This window comes from Solanum verrucosum, unplaced genomic scaffold (genome assembly GCF_900185275.1).
Source record: "Solanum verrucosum unplaced genomic scaffold, falcon-dt-bn FXZP01000238.1, whole genome shotgun sequence".
Lineage (NCBI taxonomy): Eukaryota > Viridiplantae > Streptophyta > Magnoliopsida > Solanales > Solanaceae > Solanum > Solanum verrucosum.
Window position 1 is genome coordinate 1609008 of NW_026020630.1, and position 21463 is coordinate 1630470.

General features: G+C 34.7%; 1 protein-coding gene across 1 annotated transcript; it reads left to right on the forward strand.

Moving 5' to 3' along the window:
- The first annotated feature begins 18962 nt into the window (after window positions 1-18962).
- On the forward strand, window positions 18963-20138 carry LOC125811872 (F-box protein At5g03970-like). Its single transcript, XM_049491421.1, has one exon. The coding sequence runs from the start codon at window positions 18963-18965 to the stop codon at window positions 20136-20138; it is 1176 nt and encodes a 391-aa protein (XP_049347378.1).
- The last annotated feature ends 1325 nt before the right edge of the window (window positions 20139-21463 follow it).

The window sequence follows — 21463 nt, forward strand, 5'->3', positions numbered from 1 at the left end:
GTCTTGAATTCTTTGAGATGTTTTATTAAACATTTTAAGCTCAAACTAATTAGATTATCAAATAATTAAATTTAAAAAATATTGTCTTAACCTTGAATGTCTTGTAATCAATAAAATACTGATTTTTGTACTTAAAAGTATTGTGAAATATTACTATATCAGTACAAATGATACTCTAATTGGCATATTCATTAAAGTGAAGTCTTAATTTTATTTTTAAACAATTTTAGAATTATTTTGATAGTTCATGTAATAATTGATTAGGTTAAAAAAAGTTTCCAAAATTATAATCAATAAGAGAGATTTAAACATTAATGTTGTTACGTAATGTACAATAATTTATATATGTTTATTCTTGTCTTACAAAATATTATAAGAAATGTTATACTTTCAATTCAAAAAGAAAAATTAATTATTAAATTATAATCAATTACAATATATTTTTAAAATTTATGAAAATAAAATATATAAAAAAATTAAATAATTTCTTGGACCTTTCTTAATTTATATAAACACTCACGAATTGGTATCTTCTTGTCTTGATGTATTCTAATGAAATTTCCACAATTATAAAGGCGGAACCCTTTTTTAAGAGATATCATATTCTGTCGGAGAATATTTCACATTCAAATGAGTCTCAGAGAGCAAAAGACCGAATTTACCATTTTATATGTGCTATAGTCCATAGATTTTGGGTGATACGTGATCCCAATGGATTTTTGGCTGATATTTTTGTGGGTGTCCGTAACTATCTTATTAATAGTGTGAGTTGGTCCCAAGTGGCAAATAGACGCATTTTCTAGTTCAAACAAGCCCCAGGCGGGAAAGACTGATTTTACTTTACTTGTGTTATAGTCCATGGATTTTGGGTGATACGTGATCCCAATAGGTTTTGGCCAATTTTTTTTTATATATGACCTTATTAATGGCATGAGTTGGTCTCGAGGGGAAAACAAATGCATTTTAAAGTTCAAACGAGCCCTAGAGCGAGAAAAACCAATTTTACCATTTTACGTGTGCTATAGTCCATGAATTTTGGATGATACGTGATCCCAATAGGTTTTTGGCCGAAATATTTTGTGGGCATCCATTACAAATTTATTAATGGTGTGAGTTGATCCCGAGGGGCAAACATACACATTTTCAAGTTCAAACGAGCCACAGAGCGGAAAAGATCGAATTTACCGTTTTATGTATGCTATAGTCCATTGATTTTGGGTGATACGTGATTGCGACATGTTTTTGGCCGAAAATTTTGCAGGCGTCCGTTACGACCTTATTAATGGCGTGAGTTTGTTCTGAGGGGCAAAAGAACGCATTTTCAAGTTCAAACGATCCCAGAGCACTGAATTTACCGTTTTACGTGTGTTATTGTACTTGATGAAAATCTTTGAGCTTGGAATCTTGGGGCTTGATCTTGAGAGAAGAGCTCTTTTATGAAGTTTTAGAGGTGAGAACTCGGGCAAACCTTGGATGAAAAGTTTCTCTTTGTATCTTGAATTTTTGATTTGAAGGTTTAAGGGTTCTTGATGGAGAAGAGGAAACTTAGGTGAGTTTTAAGAGAATTTCTAAATACTTGAATGTTTATATTGATGATTTTAGTGAAGAACTTGGGAAAACCTTTGGATGTAAAGTTTCTCTTTGTATCTTGAATTTTTTGACTTGAAGGTTTTAGGGTTCTTGGTGGAGAAGAGGAAACCTAGGTGAGTTTGAAGAAAATTTCTAAATACTTGAATGCTTAGATTGATGATTTTGAGAGGAAAACCACTTAGTTGAATGATATACTCAATTAAAACACAGAAAACCGACTTACAATAGAGTTAAAAAGCTTGGGAAATGACCAAAATAACTCTAGAACGCATGCATAAAGTTGCTGAAACAAAAATTGCAGCAAGCCTTCACGGAAGAGTCTACGGTTCGTGGAAATTTCCATCGTCTGTAGGTCCAATATAGAACATCGACTGCCTGACAGAGCTTCACTAAATTAGATATAACTTCTTATTCCAAACTCGAAATGAGACAAACTAAGTGAAGTTGGAAAGAGGACACATAGACCTTTAATTTGATAGGTCATGATGAGCCACATAATTCATTATATGCTGAAATATATGATCGTTTGAAGTTTACCTAAGTATAATCTCATCTTAAAATTTAATTGGTAAAGAAGCTTTCAACTCAACTTTGTCCTAGGGGTTTCTTGTGACCTTAATTAGGTGTAAAAACGTTGAGGTATAGGTTTAGAAAGGGTGGGAAAGGACTAAAAATTGTATGTACTGCTCCCCCAACTCCTTGCAGAGGGTTCCATAAAAATTTCACAAAGAAATTGTCTGGAAGACATATCACCAAAATATTCATGGGCTAACACACACAATTTTTTTTTGATAAGTTGCCTAATTTATGTAAATTGTCCCCTAAATGCCCAAACTAGACTATAAAAATTGTGAAAGTATACGTATTGCTCCCCCAACTCCATATGGAGGGTTTCGTAAAGGTTTCACAAAGAAACCGTCTGAAAATCATATCACCAAAATATTTATGGGCTAACACACACAAAAAAACTGAAAAATTGTCTAACTTCTGTAAATTGACCCCTAAATGTCCAAACTGGACTATAAAAATTGTGAGACTATTCGTATTGCTCCTCCAACTCTCTACATAGGGTTTCGTAAAGTTTTCCCAAATAAATCATCCAAAAGTCATATCACCATAATATTCATGGGCTAACACACACGAAAAATTAAAAAAATCGCCCAATTTCGATAAATTGGCCCCTAAATGCCCAAAATGGACTCTAAAAATTGTGAGACTGTAGGTATTTCTCCCTCAACTCCCTACGGAGATTTATGTAAAAGTTTCACAAAGAAATCGTTCGAAAGTCATATCACCATTAATGGGCTACACATACGAAAAACTAACAAAATCGTCTAATTCCTGTAAATTGGCTCATACCTAAATGCTCAAAATGGACTCTAAAAATTGTAAGACTGTATGTACTGCTCCCTAACTCCCTATGGATGGTTTCGTAAAGGTTTCGCAAAGATATCGTCCGAAAATTCTATCACCAAAATATTCATGGCTAACACCCACAAAAAACTGAGAAAATCGCATAATTTCTATAAATTGGCTCCTAAATGTCCAAATTGACTCTAAATATTGTGAGACGGTACTTACTGCTCCGCCAACTCTCTATGAAGGGTTCCATAAAGATTTCGCAAATAAATCTTCCGAAGACCTTTAATTTGATAGGTTATGAGCCACCTAATTTATTATAAATTGATAGATATGGTAGTTGTTTACATCCATACTTTATTCGAATAGGGCGAAACGTCGTGGTGACTCAATAAGTAATCAATTGATTCAATTTTAAAAGAATTTTAAGAAAATAAGAATTTTAAAGGAGTCGCCACCTAATTTTAGGAAAAACTAGGAAACCAATTAAATGATCTACGAAACCAAGAGATTCTAAGTAAGATATTCAAGTTATTCCGAAGGGAAGGGGTTAGGCATCCTTCGAAATTCACAAATGTGGATCCCGATTGAATTCCTTTTTTTCAAATTGAGGAGGAGATAAAAATAGTATACAAAATATAACAAACATGCAATATACACAAATAAAAAAAGTAAACAAGTAATATGAGAAATGACCTTATATTTGTCTAACGTCAACAAATACATAATAATGAATATAGTATTCGAACTTTATTCAAATGGCTTCGATGAGAAGTGACTTCGGAATACCTGTAAAGACACTTAGTAAAAATGTTAGTACTAAATATATATGAATAAAAATAAATGAATCAAATACTAACTTAAAAATAAAAACCCGTCTTATTAACATAGGAGGCCTTAGAAATCGACGATAATTTCTTCATCGGCCAATTTTAACATAAAACTTATATAAATTTAAACTAAATTTTCGTCTTTTAAAATGTGGAGGCCTCCAAAATCGACGGAGAGATTTTTTCATTGGCCAATTTTAACATAAAACTTATATAAACTTAAACTAAATTTTCGTCTTTTAAAATGGGGAGACCTCCAAAACCGACGGAGAGATTTTTTCATTAGCCAATTAACGAATAAAATTTTAACATAAACTCATATGAAACCAACAAGAAATGATATAAAACAAGTACGACAATTCAAAACTATAACAATATCAAAGTAACGAAACATTAAAACAATAACTAAATAATAATAACCACACGTCAATATAACTATCAAACTATAATAACATAACAAAATAATAATAATAATAATAATAACAACAACAACAAGCACCAACGGTTAACAACTTGACAAAACAATAACAATTAAATAATGATAATGCAGTAACATGATCTATGTAAATAGGCAAACAATGTGCAATGAATAAAATTAACCAACCAAACCAAATATAAAAGGGTTCATTAACAAAAAGACAAAACAGTGATATCCATTATTTAAAAAATAAATAAAATAAAGTATATTAAAGCAAATCATAGTATTATAATCATGGCAAAGCAAAACACAATCTGGGAAGGCGTGCATGAAGAACAACAATATCAAATAGAGACGAAACAAACAATAACATAAGGCTATACCAAACTATAAACAAAATTCACTGAAAAAAAAGAAATCAGTCCCAAAACTTGAAAGAATCAACAATAAAAAGCATATGAACTTGAGAAAAAAAAATATAAAGATAGAGGTGGCCGGAGTTTGAACCCCTCCGGCCAGATCTGGAAATGAAAAGAAAAACAAAGTGAAAGAGGGGTTACCGGAGTTTGAGTTGTTGCATTTCTGGTTTGAACAACTGTTTGCAATGGGTTTCGATGTGGGTCTGGTTAGTCTGATGGTTCACTGGAATTGGGAGTTCGCCGGTGTTGGAATCACGACGGAGTCGTGCTTGGTTGCTGTTGTTCGAGCTTCGTGCTCCTTGCCGGAAATGGCATTTTTTGGTTGTTTAAGAGTGGTGGAGCCGCTGTTTGAGGACTGGTTTGTAGTGGTGCTTTGTCTTTTTACTGTTCGTTGGTCTGGGGGTAGCGAGCAAGAAGGGGAAAATGGGTTGTGATGGGTGGCTGTGAGCTCGTTGTGGATCTGTTTTGGTGGTGTTCTGGCGGTGGGGATCTGGTGGTTTTGAGGAGGAAATAAGGGTCGCTTGGTCGGGGTTTGGGGTCGTTTCTGGTCAGCTGGTTGTTCTCCTGAGTCACTGGTTGCCGAAAAAGAGCTCGTAGCTCACTGAAGTACCTGTAAAACGAAAATAAAAATCGTAAAAGGGTGAGGGGTAGGGAACTGGTGTTGTTCAGCTCTGGTTCATCGGAGCTTTGAGCTCCTTGCCGGAGCTGCTGCCGAAAAATGGGAAAACGAAGGGGGTTTTGGGTCTGGTTTTCTGATGGGTTTTGGTGGCTTTCTGATGGGTCTTGGTAGGAAAAGATAGAGGGAAAAGGGGTCTGGGTGGTTCGGTGGAGTTTTGGCCGTAAAAAAGTTATTAACGGAAATGGGTTTTGGGTGATAACCTGGTGGTTGTTGCTTGCTGGTTCACTGGCAGTGGGGAGAAAGAGAGGAGAATGGATGGCTGTTGGGAAATGGGAGTGAGGGAAAGATCGAGGTGTCATTAGTGGTGGTGGACTGGTGGAGTCCGGTGAGCTCACCGGAAAAGTACTAAACAATGAGAAACCCCTTTTGCCAATAAACAATCTGAAAATTCTTATTCCTAAAAGTACCCCCCCGCCCCCTATTTTTTAACCTAACCTAAATCTATATATGAAATAATTGTTAAATGGGCTCAATTTTTGGGTTTCTGATTGTGGCCCAAAATTATCGATCAAGTAAAATATTTGTATTTGAATGAATTTTTATATTATGCAAAATATCAATATTAACAAATGTAATAAATAAAATGAATTAAAATAAATATAATGAACGTACTAGTGACATGTAAAAAATGTAATTTTAAAATTAACTGATAAAAAACTCTACATTTTGATAAATAAAGATAGTTATCGATAAACATATTTAAAATTATAAAAAAAAATATTTTGAACCATTAGATAAATAAAACTTAAAAATTACGAAATTTAAAAATGTTAGGCCAAAATTGGGTGTCAACAGCTGTCCCTTTCGTTGGATATGATTGATGAAAGAAATCGTGGACAATGAAAATTGACAAACCCTATTTTGGCCGAACACATGACCTTTATATAAAAGTACGGTTGGAATGTGGTGGAAGTTGATCCCGGACTTACCTCTAAAGGGTTTCACCCTATGTTACGTCCTTGTTAAAATAGTCCGCACCTGTGGCTCAACTGAGAATGCATCCTCTTGGATGTTCTCGAAAAAACAAAGATGAAACTCATCAGTAAAAACAAAATTATAGGAAAAAATGGTAGCATCTCTTACGATTCGACAAATGAAGATGATCCATTGGTAGGATAAAAATGCATGTCCATCGGTAGGACAAATAAAGATGATGATCCATCGGTAGGATTTTGAATGTATATCCATCGGTAGGACGAATGAAAATGATGATCCATCGGTAGGATATGAATGTATGTCCATCGGTGGGACGAATGAAAAAAGATGATCTACTAAATGCATGTCCATCGGTAGGACGAATAAAAATGATCCCTCGATAGGATATGGATGTATGTCCATCTGTAGAACGAATAAAAATGATCCCTCGATAGGATACGAATGTATGTCCATCGTTAGGACGAATGAAAATGATCCCTCGGAAGGATATGAATGTATGTCCATCGTTAGGACGAATGAAAAAAGATTATCCATCGCTAGAATTTGGAATGTATGTCCATCGGTAGGACGAATGTAAAAAGATGATGATCCATCGGTAGGATTTTGAATGTATGTCCATCGGTAGGACGAATGAAAATTTATTTCAACGCAAGTCTCCTCCGACTTGAACATGGAATAGATAGGGTGCATATCTTTCACCTCCAAATAGGTGCGACTTAAATGCAAATATCTTTCAACGCAAGTTTCCTTCGACTTGAACGTTGAATAGATAGGGTGCACATCCTTCACCTCCGACTAGATGCGACTTAAATGCAAATATCATTTAACGCAAGTTTCCTTCGACTTGAACGTTGAATAGATATTGTGCGCATCCTTCACCTCCGAATAGATGCGACTTAAATGCAAATATCTTTCAACGCAAGTTTCCTTCGACTTGAACGTTGAATAGATATGGTGCGCATCCTTTACCTCCGAATAGATGCGACTTAAATGCAATGGCCTTCTCGGCGAATGAAAATGCAATGGCCTTCTCGGCGAATGAAAATGCAATGGCCCTCTCGGCGAATGAAAATGCAATGGCCCTCTTGGCAAAATGAAAATGCAATGGCCCTCTTGGCAAAATAAAAGTGCAATGGCCCTCTTGGCAAAATGAAAATGCAATGACCCTCTCGGCAAAATGAAAATACAATGGCCCTCTCGGCAAAATGAAAATCCAATGGCCCTCTCGGCAAATGAAAAATGCAATGGCCTTCTCGGCAAATGAAAGATGCAATGGCCCTCTCGGCAAATGAAAGATGCAATAGCCCTCTCGAAAAATGAAAAATGCAATGGCCCTCTCGGCAAATGAAAATGCAATGGCCTTCTCGGCAAATGACAATGCAATGGCCCTCTCGGCAAATGAAAATGCAATGGCCCTCTTGGCAAAATAAAAATGCAATGACCCTCTTGGCAAAATGAAAATGCAATGGCCCTCTTGGCAAAATAAAAATGCAATGGCCCTCTTGGCAAAATGAAAATGCAATGGCCCTCTTGACAAATGAAAATGCAATGACCCTCTCGGCAAAATGAAAATGCAATGGCCCTCTTGCCAAAATGAAGATGCAATGGCCCTCTCGGCAAAATGAAAATGCAATGGCCCTCTCGACAAATGAAAGATGCAATGACCTTTTCGGCAAATGAAAAATGCAATAGTCCTCTCGGGAAATGAAAAATGCAATGGCCCTCTCGGCAAATGAAAATGTAGTGGCCTTCTCTGCAAATGACAATGCAATGACCCTCTTGGCAAAATGAAAATGCAATGGCCCTCTTGGCAAAATGAAAATGCAATGGCCCTCTTGGCAAAATGAAGATGCAATGGCCCTCTCGGCAAAATGAAAATGCAATGGCCCTCTTGGCAAATGAAAGATGCAATGGCCCTCTCGGCAAATGAAAAATGCAATAGCCCTCTCGGCAAAATGAAAATCCAATGGCCCTCTCGGCAAATGAAAAATGCAATGGCCCTTTCGGCAAAATGAAAATGCAATGGCCTTCTCGGCAAATGATAATGCAATGGCCCTCTCGGCAAATGAAAATGCAATGTACCTCTTGGCAAAATGAAAATGCAATGGCCCTCTCGGCAAAATGAAAATGCAATGGCCCTCTTGGCGAAATGAAAATGCAATGGCCCTCTCGGCGAATGAAAATGCAATGGCCCTCTTGGCAAAATTTAAATGCAATGGCCCTCTCGACAAATGAAAAATGCAATGGCCCTCTCGGCAAATGAAAAATGCAATGGCCCTCTCGGCAAATGAAAATGCAATGGCCCTCTTGGCAAAATTTAAATGTAATGGCCCTCTCGGCAAATGAAAAATGCAATGGCCCTCTCAGCAAATGAAAATGCAATGGCCCTCTTGGCAAAATTTAAATGCAATGGCCCTCTCGGCAAATGAAAAATGCAATGGCCCTCTCGGCAAATAAAAAATGCAATGGCCTTCTCGGCAACTAAAAATACTATGAAAATGCAAATGATGGATGACCCAATGATTTTCCACTGTAACAAGGTGGATGATGGCTCGATGATAGTCCACTATAACGAGGTGGATGACTCGATGATTGTCCAACTGTAACGAGGTGGATGACTCGATGATTTGTCTTGAAAGTGTCATCGCTTCAATGCTTTCACCTGTTCCTGTACTTGAGAAGGAAAAATTAGTAGACATAATGTCGCCTTAGCTAGCGACTTATTCAAGAAACCTTGAGAAAAGATTCTTTAAAAGAGAATGTGTACAAAATGTCTGATCACTTTGACACATGTGAGCAACCAACATTTTTACTCTTGACCATTTTGTGTTTATTGTGACTCATGTCTTATTGGAGATTTGTACGAGGCATTGCTGGCTCGTCATAACAATGCTGAAGATTTGCAAGTTGATTTTGAACTTCAAGCGATGATGAATCATTTGAAGTTGACTATCAAGTTTCTGACAGTACTTGTTGGAATTTTTGAGGTCTTCCTCAAAAATTCTGTCCCAGTTAGAACTTTTGGCAAATCTCAAAATGATCTTCAATATTGACTTGTTGGAGATAACATCTTTATTGTGAATTTTTGAGATATTCTCAAAAATTCTGTCCCAGTTTTTATTACAAGGAGAAAAGAACATGACACTGGGTATATGACCGAGCCGTCGTGGCGCCTACATATCCTGTTGAGCCAGGAATCAGGTCAAATCTAGTTCCAATCATGCAGATGATGAATGCTGCAAAGAATCTGAGCCAAAATCATCAGTAGAAACTGTACAATATGAACATGATGAAATAGGAAAATGATATTCCTTATGATATTCAAAGCCTAGAGATAAAAAACATGTCACATTTTTTAGATGGACAACTAAATGAAGTAAAATAGATGTTTCACATTTAAAAGGTTAACCTAATATCACGTTTTACAACGGACAACCAAAAAAATTGCATTTTTTTTTTTAATCTTAAAAAAATGTTTTTTGAAAATATTAAAGAGTTGGTGTTTGCTCACCCCTTTTTTTTTTTTTTTGAAGAATAAAGAATGTGAAGAGATAGTCAAGTCTCGACTACAATTGGTACTAAGAGTTAGGATCGCAAGTAAATTTTTTTTTGCTTTTTCTAATTAAAATTGAATTCAAGGTAACTCTCACAGCTTCAAGTGGTATCTCAAACATACTTAAGTATCAACAAGATTTATTCATCTTTCTGCAAACAAAGATTTTGGATTGTACCAATCCCATGTTTCAAGTGCCCTCACATAAAGAAAAGTCATATTTCACACATATTTGAAATGTTTTATTGCATGACATTTTTTGAAGTCCACTCACACTCACAAGAATGTTCAATGCCTACAACTGTGATACCATATGCTTGACCCTTATGTAAATCTCCACTAATGTGAGAATATTTGAAATGAGATCATGTAGGACTTGTTATTGACTTGTAATGTAGGCTTAGGGACGGTAGGATATATATTTGGAATAAGAGTGATTTAATTCCTTCTTGAGGGTCACTACGAATTTGTGCTTTTGACGATTGATACGCCTTTGGCGTTAGATCCTCTTCAATGTCCTCCCTTTTTTCGACTTTTTTTGATTACTCATTTATTGGAATTTTTTTTTTGTTTCGACTTTTTTTGAGTCCTTATTTCTAGGAGCTTTCTTTTATTTCACCCCTTTCTTTTGAATTTTTTTTTCTCTTTTGTTGGAGTATTTTGCTTCTCTTCTTTCACTGACCTTGCAGGGGTGTTTTTGTCTTTCTTTATTTCTTTCAACCTTTTTTTTTTTTTTTTTTTTTTTGTTCTTTCTCTAGACGTCGTTTTTCCTTCCTACTATGGGACGCTTTATATCTTTTGCCTTTGGCAACTTCATAGCTGAATCTTCTCTTATAATTTGCACATCCTTGATGCACTAAAGAAGGTTGGACCAATAGAGGAATAGTGCATGTAAACACTCAAAAGGGGTAGTGGCTAAGGTGTGGTTGTCCAAAGAAAGACTTCAGGTTCAAAGTGGGCAAACTAAGGATTAATGTCATTTGGAAGGTTTTTAAAAGGCACAATTGGGTCAAATAAGGCCTACAATCATTTCTCAAACCAAACATTACTCAGGATTTCGCCTCGATAAACATTCAAGCCAAGTTCTAGATCAACAGTGCGATGCAAATGAATTTTGATCTAAAAGCTCACCACACAATGCACATGAAACCATGAGGTTGATTTTATTCTTATCTTGAATGCATACAAGATAATTTTCAAGCATTACAAACGTATAAAATGAGAGGTACCAAAAGAATCTATGGTTTACCATAAAGTCAGTCCTCTTTATCATATAAAATGTTTTTACATGCTCCTAACTGTATTGGTCCCATTTGAGCTGAAGACATGACTCTTTTAATATGTACAAAACAATTTTTTTTTGTTTGAAAGAATGAATACCGAACCCAAAAAGGGTTGCCTATGTATCTCATTTAGATGAGAATCAGGTGTGCGTAGTTCATGCAGATGTGGTTTTGAATATATGCACACACTATTTTACTTTTTATTTTTGAAATTTGAAAAAATGGATACCGAACCCAAGAAGGGTTGCCTACGTATCTCACCGAGATGAGAATCAGGTTCGCATAGTTCGTGCAGATATGACTTTGAAAATATGCACAACTATTTTACTTTTATTTTTGAAATTTGAAACAGTGGATATCTAATCCAAAAAGGGTTGCCTACGTATCTCACCGAGATGAGAATCAGGTTCGCATAGTTCTTTCAGATATGACTTTGAAAATATGGACAACTATTTTACTTTTTATTTTTGAAATTTGAAAAAATGAGTACCGAACCCAAGAAGGGTTGCCTACATATCTCACCGAGATGAGAATCAGGTTCGCGTTGTTCGTTCAGATATGACATAAGATAATTTCAAAATTTAAACAAACTCGGAGCGATTCATTGTATCATCTTTAACTGTCGACCTTTGTACTACCAATTGAATGTGGTCTCCCATTTTTTTCCCACAATAACCACTTGTTGTATATTCTTTTTTGAATGTTTCTTGATAATGTGTCTTTTCCCAATTATCTACGAGAACCACAAATTGTTATGATCATCCCCGACTGTTGTCAGGATGATTTTCCTAAAAAAATATGAGAAATGTGTGAGAGCAGACCAACATACAAAATAATACAAATTAAATGAGTGCGACCTCATAATCAAATACTTCCCTGATTTATCTTTTGACTTGTTATTAATGTCTTGTGAAATACAAAGACTCGAACTTCGCGAGTCCTCTTGTCCCTTGCAACTTTGGACGAACAATGACTTTTGAAGTCTGACATAGATCAATCTCTCACAGAAGAAAAACTCAAAAGGTAAACGTGTTAGTTCATGTTCATAATTGATAATGCAAAATATCACACAAAGAATTAATTAAACACATAAGCATTGCTTTAATTGAAGACAAACTTAATTATATCACATAATATACAAACAATTATTGTGCATCCTATACAAATATGTGACTCTTTTGTGCAAAGGGTGAACCTATCGATCTAAAGGATATATTACGTCATTTGACAACATTGTCTCAAAATATGAATATATACAAATTTTATAAATAAAATAAAATGGGGATATATAATAGGGAAACACAGATACAAATAATCAGTCCACACAGGGGTACCATCCTAAGTTATGCCTCCAAGGACGGTCCTTCTGTATGATTTCTTGTCATCTCTAAATGCCAACGTCTTCAGAGGCAATGGTGGTTTGATCCTTCTTTGACTCGAACAAACTTTTAAACTCCCTACCCTAAGAGACATTGTTTATCAAATGACGTATACATCCCTCAAATTTAAACACATACGCATGATTGTCTTTTATTGATCAATGGGCGAAATAGACACAAGGTGGACCTCTATTGGGCCCAACACGCATTAGGTGTTGGGTCGACTTAGTTCAAAATGCACTTAAAATTAGGATTTGATTTCGCTCTACGCTAGTTAACTAAGAGTGGCTTCTAAAAGACCGGGAACCCAAGTGGACAACTTAGGCTGAAACTCACGACAATCATTGGACGCATGACGAACTAATAAATTGCCGATCATTTCGAAAAAGAGTTGAGTATAAAAAAATCCGACTGCGGTTCCGCAAAACCGTCCTTTAATATACTATACATACAACAGAAAATGCCATGAAATGCAATGACAATGTATATAAAGTTTAAACAAATAATGACTAAATAACAAATATAATATACAAATAATCAACAAAATATACAAGATATAATGAATAACATAATAAAATAATAACTCCTCAATTTGAAAAAATGAACTCATAATGATCAGAACCTCTATATCCCCAGCGGAGTCGCCATTCTGTTTACATCCCTACTTTATTCGAATAGGGCGAAACGTCGTGGTGACTCAATAAGTAATCAATTGATTCAATTTTAAAAGAATTTTAAGAAAATAAGAATTTTAAAGGAGTCGCCACCTAATTTTAGGAAAAACTAGGAAACCAATTAAATGATCTACGAAACCAAGAGATTCTAAGTAAGAGATTCAAGTTAATCCGAAGGGAAGAGGTTAGGCATCCTTCGAAATTCACAAATGTGGATCCCGATTGAATTCTTTTTTTTCAAATTGAGGAGGAGATAAAAATAGTATACAAAATATAACAAACATGCAATATACACAAATAAAAAAAGTAAACAAGTAATATGAGAAATGACCTTATATTTGTCTAACGTCAACAAATACTTAATAATGAATATAGTATTCGAACTTTATTCAAATGGCTTCGATGAGAAGTGACTTCGGAATACCTGTAAAGACACTTAGTAAAAATGTTAGTACTAAATATATATGAATAAAAATAAATGAATCAAATACTAACTTAAAAATAAAAACCCGTCTTATTAACATAGGAGGCCTTAGAAATCGACGATAATTTCTTCATCGGCCAATTTTAACATAAAACTTATATAAATTTAAACTAAATTTTCGTCTTTTAAAATGTGGAGGCCTCCAAAATCGACGGAGAGATTTTTTCATTGGCCAATTTTAACATAAAACTTATATAAACTTAAACTAAATTTTCGTCTTTTAAAATGGGGAGACCTCCAAAACCGACGGAGAGATTTTTTCATTAGCCAATTAACGAATAAAATTTTAACATAAACTCATATGAAACCAACAAGAAATGATATAAAACAAGTACGACAATTCAAAACTATAATAATATCAAAGTAACGAAACATTAAAACAATAACTAAATAATAATAACCACACGTCAATATAACTATCAAACTATAATAACATAACAAAATAATAATAATAATAATAATAATAACAACAACAACAACAAGCACCAACGGTTAACAACTTGACAAAACAATAACAATTAAATAATGATAATGCAGTAACATGATCTATGTAAATAGGCAAACAATGTGCAATGAATAAAATTAACCAACCAAACCAAATATAAAAGGGTTCATTAACAAAAAGACAAAACAGTGATATCCATTATTTAAAAAATAAATAAAATAAAGTATATTAAAGCAAATCATAGTATTATAATCATGGCAAAGCAAAACACAATCTGGGAAGACGTGCATGAAGAACAACAATATCAAATAGAGACGAAACAAACAATAACATAAGGCTATACCAAACTATAAACAAAATTCACTGAAAAAAAAAGAAATCAGTCCCAAAACTTGAAAGAATCAACAATAAAAAACATATGAACTTGAGAAAAAAAAATATAAAGATAGAGGTGGCCGGAAGTTGAACCCCTCCGGCCAGATCTGGAAATGAAAAGAAAAACAAAGTGAAAGAGGGGTTATCGGAGTTTGAGTTGTTGCATTTCTGGTTTGAACAACTGTTTGCAATGGGTTTCGATGTGGGTCTGGTTAGTCTGATGGTTCACTGGAATTGGGAGTTCGCCGGTGTTGGAATCACGACGGAGTCGTGCTTGGTTGCTGTTGTTCGAGCTTCGTGCTCCTTGCCGGAAATGGCATTTTTGGTTGTTTAGGAGTGGTGGAGCCGCTGTTTGAGGACTGGTTTGTAGTGGTGCTTTGTCTTTTTACTGTTCGTTGGTCTGGGGGTAGCGAGCAAGAAGGGGAAAATGGGTTGTGATGGGTGGCTGTGAGCTTGTTGTGGGTCTGTTTTGGTGGTGTTCTGGCGGGGGGATCTGGTGGTTTTGAGGAGGAAATAAGGGTCGCTTGGTTGGGGTTTGGGGTCGTTTCTGGTCAGCTGGTTGTTCTCCTGAGTCACTGGTTGCCGAAAAAGAGCTCGTAGCTCACTGAAGTACCTGTAAAACGAAAATAAAAATCGTAAAAGGGTGAGGGGTAGGGAACTGGTGTTGTTCAGCTCTGGTTCATCGGAGCTTTGAGCTCCTTGCCGGAGCTGCTGCCGAAAAATGGGAAAACGAAGGGGGTTTTGGGTCTGGTTTTCTGATGGGTTTTGGTGGCTTTCTGATGGGTCTTGGTAGGAAAAGATAGAGGGAAAAGGGGTCTGGGTGGTTCGGTGGAGTTTTGGCCGTAAAAAAGTGATTAACGGAGGTGGGTTTTGGGTGGTAACCTGGTGGTTGTTTGCTTGCTGGTTCGCTGGCAGTGGGGAGAAAGAGAGGAGAATGGATGGCTGTTGGGAAATGGGAGTGAGGGAAAGATTGAGGAGTCATTAGTGGTGGTGGACTGGTGGAGTCCGGTGAGCTCACCGGAAAAATACTAAACAATGAGAAACCCCTTTTGCCAATAAACAATCTGAAAATTCTTATTCCTAAAAGTATGCCCCCGCCCCCTATTTTTAACCTAACCTAAATCTATATATGAAATAATTGTTAAATGGGCTCAATTTTTGGGTTTCTGATTGTGGCCCAAAATTATCGATCAAGTAAAATATTTGTATTTGAATGAATTTTTATATTATGCAAAATATCAATATTAACAAATGTAATAAATAAAATGAATTAAAATAAATATAATGAACGTACTAGTGACATGTAAAAAATGTAATTTTAAAATTAACTGATAAAAAACTCTACATTTTGATAAATAAAGATAGTTATCGATAAACTTATTTAAAATTATAAAAAAATAATATTTTGAACCATTAGATAAATAAAACTTAAAAGTTACGAATTTTAAAAATGTTAGGCCAAAATTGGGTGTCAACAGTAGTATACAGGATTGTGTTCCTAGAAGCAATCACTGATGACATTATTTATTAAGTGTAGATTGTGTATTGGCTACTATGCAATATATTTATTATTTAGTGCGACACAAAATCTCCAGTCTTTCGTCTTAATTTATGTAATTTGTTTTGATTTGACTCGAAATTTAAGAAAAAAGGACAGATTTTTAATATTTGTGTGACTATAAATAATTTAATAAGAGTAAAATGAATATTTTAAATATAAATTATTACTAAATATAGAAATGTGTCAACCGACAAATTGATGCACATATCTTTGAAAAGTCATTATTGATGTTATTGTAATTAAAAATAGTAGACTATTAAATTTACAATTACTTTTGATTTCTTAATTGTCTATTTCACTTCAATTTGAATCAACCATGTTTTAATAGTTCAAGTCTTAATTGTCTATTTCACTTCAATTTGTAACCTTTATTGGACCTATCAAAATTCCAAGTCTCAAAAACTAGAAATAATATATTAAAAGATAAAAATTATGAAAAACTATAAGAAATATTTAAAAATTATATCAAAGTAAATACTTTTATATATAAAGTAAATTTAAAAATTATATATAAATATCGGGTTGATTTGATCTCGGGTGTACTACCCAAGTATAATAGAGTTTTTTTTCTCAATATCAGACCAAGTCATGTCAAGTTTTGTTTTGTTTTCTTTCCTACAAAATGTGAAAAAGTTTCATTATTATGTTTATAGTCCTGTCACAAGGCAATTTTTGGCTCTTCCTAAAACTCAAATTTGCATGGAGGATGACAATACAGCTGTTGGATTTATTTGTGAGGTATGCAATACCTCCATATTTTGATTCACAGTTCACTATAGCCCTGGAAAGTTTTTCTGAAACTAATGTGGGTAAGGATGACTATGGGGCAGGACGGATGCGGTGTGAGGCGGACTTAAGGCTATGCAGAATGGTGCGGATTTAAGGTTGTGCAGGGCGGAGAGGAGAGGAGAGGGATGTGGGGCTTGAAGTGGTTTTTAAAAAAAATTAATGTGGGGCGGGCGGGTTTATATACAATTTTATGCGGGTTCAAATTTAGTTTTAAGTTTTTACATATTATAAGAGTGATAGAGGTAAGATAATCTCTTTGTTACTAAAATATTCAAGATAGTAAATGAAAATTGTTCAATCAAAACTAATATAATTTCTTACATGCTTCCCAATTGACTTCTAAAAAATAAAATTATAAGTCTATCAATTAAATTAATATAAGTTAATGAAAAAATATATATATTTTTATGAATTTTAATTTTAATATCAAACTTAACTAAAAAAGAAAAATATTAAACATTTATGCAGGGTGGGTTCATATGGGACGGATCTATGCGGGCGGGGCGAGTTGAAATGAAAAAAAATATTATGCAGGACGGATTAAAATTTTTGCAGGGTAAACTTAACCCGCTTCGCCCCCGCCCCGTCTCGCACCGCCTCATAGATGGAGTATTCTGTTGGCTTGATGATTCACCACAGATCATCCACTAGTGTTTCTGGGCTTTAATTGCCTGAAGATATGGAGACGGAAAACTATTGTCTACTGTTGGCTCCTACTTTATTTGAACAATATTTATTTTATATACTTTAAACTTAGATACAGATGATTTAATTCCTTCTTTCTATTTTGGCTAAATGCTTGATTTGATCTTTGATTCTAGTCTATTTTACAAGTAGAAAGTAGAATAGTGCCTACGAAAAATTGAAAAAATCGTCTAAATCATGTTGAATGGTCCTTACATGCTAAAAAAATAGTAGGGATCATGGCAAGATTATATGTACTCATTACGTAGGGTCTCATAAGGATTTTGAAAAAAAAAATGTGTTGAAAGATATATCACCAAATTATTCATGGGCTGAGGCACACGAAAAATTGAGAAAATTGTCTAATTCCGGTAAGTTGGCTCTAAATGCTCAAAATGGATTCTAAAAATTATGAGACTGTATGTAGTCCTCCCCCAACTTCCTACAGAGGGTTCCGTAAAGGTTTCGCAAAGAAATCGTCCGAAAGCCATATCACCAAAATATTCATGGGCTAACACACATGAAAACTTGAGAAAATTGACTAATTCGTGTAATTAATTAGCCCCTAAATGCTCAAAACGGACTCTAAAGTTATAAGACTGACGTTATGTACTCCCCCAACTCCCTATCGAGGGTTCTATAAGAGTTTCACAAAGAAATCATCCGAAAGTCATATCACCAAAATATTTATGGGCTAACACACACAAAAAATTGAGAAAATTGCTTAATTCTTGTATATTGTCCCTAAATGTCCAAAATGGACTCTAAAAATTGTGAGACTATACTTACTACTTCCTCAACTCCCTACAGAGGGTTACGTAAGAATTTCACAAAGAAATCGTCCGAAAGCGATGAGGCTTTTGACAGTTCATCCAAATTAATTTTGAGAGTTCGTCCTAACCTTTCATGCTTCTATATAGTAGGAAGAATAATAGAATAGAAATTATAGTATATATTATTACTACCATAAAAGGCTATTCCACCAAAAAAGAAAAACCCAAATTGTGCCCATTAGGGTTTTTTCGATCCCAAGCAAATTTGGATTGGGTTGGTCAGTATAAAAATCTCATATTTGTAACGATTCTGTATAGAAAGCGGTTTTTCCGATCCCCAAACAAGTTTCAATTGGATTGGGTTGGTCAATATAAAAATTCATCTTGTTGGAAATAATAATTTAAAGTTCCAGTAGGAATCATAATTTGATTAGGATTTGTTATTTATGGTGTTTACTTATTTATGTTTAATTAGGATTTGTTAGTTAGGAATTTTAGGAATTTGTTATTTATGGTGTTTGTTTATTTATGTTTAATTAGGATTTGTTAGTTAGAGTGATTCCTATTCCAATTCCAATTCCAAGTTTAATTTGGTTTTTACTACTATAAATATAGGGATGTTACAGAATAAAATATTTAAGAAATACAAGAGTTTATAAATAAAATATTTTCCTTTCACATCTCTGTAACGATTCTGCATTGAAAGCATTATCGTCTGTGAATTTGCGAGTATGAATCGTGTGTCTCATATGAGAAAGTATGCAAAGGAGGAGATTTGTGAAGATATTATGATAAAAATATTGGATTTTTTGCCTTCAAAATGTCTGGCAAAGTTTAAATGTGTATCCAAGTGTTGGGAAAAGTACATTGCTGATTGCCGTTGCAGACGATGGAACCAAAAACCATATCTAGTTGGTTTCTTTTGTCAACATTCAGAGATTCAGCGTGAGTTACGCTTTTTCTTGTCGTCTCAATCAGTGATTGATGGCACTTTCGATGAGTCATTATACAATCTTTTGCATCGCAATGCATGTCTTGTTGCAGCATCCAATGGGTTTCTTCTTTGCAATGTGAAAAAGGTTCATTACTATGTTTATAATCCTGCCACAAGGCAATTATTGATTCTCCCAAAAACTCAAATCTGCATGGAGAACGATGACTATAATCCACCACCTATTGGATTTATTTGTAAAGTAGATAACCGTGATAATAAAGATATTATCTCCTTCACTATAGTTCGGTATGCAATACCTGCAAAACCTCTGCAGTTTGCTTTACAGTTGGCTGTAACCATCGAAAGTTTCTCTTCTGAAACTAATGTGTGGACTGCAAATAAGATTATTCTTGATGTACCTATAAGACTGTTTCCTTGTACCCTTACGAAGTCACCATCGGCTAGTGTCATCGATGGAGTATTCTGTTGGTATGATGATTCATTACAGATAACTGTTTATGATAGTATCCACAAGTCTTTCTGGGATTTGAAATTGCCTGAAGATATGGAGAGAGGAATAGGTTGTGGTTATCTTGGATCATCAGCTGGTGGATTGTATTTTGCATTGAATATTATATTCAAGGGAACCGTCATTGTGTGGTACCTTGCTAGCAATATTCGTAATCGAGATGCAGTATGGGTTAAGAAGTATGTTGGAAATGTAAAAAGCACTGTTCTACAATGTCCGGAGGATTTTGGAGTTGAGGGCTATCCTCACATTGAGTTGAGTAACATGGTGATCCATCCTACTGTCCCACACATATTTTATTTGGGTTTTCAGCGTAATATTATTTCTTATGACTTTGAGAAGGATGTTGCACAACTTGTCAATATTTTTTCAGGAGGTCCAACGATGAAGCGCTACAAATTGTTTCCTTTTGAATGGTATCAATGGCCACGTCGTCTTCTGTAAACTATTCTTACTTATTTGAATAATACTTATTCTATATACTTTGAACTTAGATACAATTAATGGTATTCCTTGTTTCTATTCTAGCTAATTATTTTGAAGTGCATATTTCATTATCTGGTTTTCAATTTTCTCAAAGTTTGGGCTAATATACTCTTAACATATAAGAATATATATGTATATTGTATCTCCTTCACTATTAACCTGATCGATCCCTCAGAGAGTTAGAATTAGTGAAACTCTTGACCTTGTACCTCAGATAATTTAGTTGCAATGCAGAAATTAATACATATTCCTAGACAAGAGGATAAGATTGTGAATTTGAGTCACCAAAGCAACAAAAAGGTGGGATCGGGGTAAAAAAAAAATACATATTCCCAACCTGCATAATCACTTTTTGCTTTGGTGCAAATGACACCCAGGTCATCTGAGTTGATGACTCCAGAATTTAATTGTTGGATAAAGCTAAGAGAATCATGTAAAATCATGTAGAAACCAGAATTTGTGGCATTAAACTTTTGAGTCATATAATGAAACTTTACAACAACATAACACCAGTGTAGTCATATGATGGAACAATAAATTGTAAACTAATTACCAAAGTTCACTAATTCGGATTTGTGTCTGTGGATCCACAACGAAGACTATACTATACTTTTCCTAAGGAGATTGATGGAAGTTTATTGCTAGAGGAAGGACCAAGGAAGGTCGTTTGGTGGGTGTTGGAGAAAAGTGAATTCATATCAAATAAATAAATGTCATATAGGAGATGTACGAAGAAGCTATCACTAGTAGATGATGCAATAGAGTTCCCTATAATTAATTGTGGGTTTACACTAGGGATCGACGACATTGAGGCCGTACTTGTGGATGAGCTAACCAACACAATGGTAGATGAAGTTCCTGGTTGTCGATATTGTGCTAATTGATGAAACAAGTGAGGGCGTCAATCAAAAGGTTGAACTATGGAGAGTTTATGGTTTTAGGATAAGTAGAAGTAAGAGTGAATATATGCATAGTCAACATAAGAATGACAATTAGATGAGATTGCAGAGTTAAAATGCAAACAATTCAGCTATAGTTCATCACATTCACAAGATGAATGCCATAGAGATGAGAATGCCAAGATGGATGTGTGATCATACAACTTACAAGATTAGAAATCATTGCATTTGCAAGAAGGTTCAAGTAACAGATTGGGAATAAATTGAGGGATGGTCTCTTTAGATGGTTTGATTTATGTCATGCATCAAGCTCTAAATGAACCTGTTCCTTTGTACGTAAGAGAAGCTGTTGAAAGATACGAGGTAGGCTTAAAATTGCATTGT

Excerpts from the sequence above, each read along its gene's own strand:
- LOC125811872 (XM_049491421.1), top strand. The coding sequence starts at position 18,963 with ATGAATCGTGTGTCTCATATGAGAAAGTATGCAAAGGAGGAGATTTGT.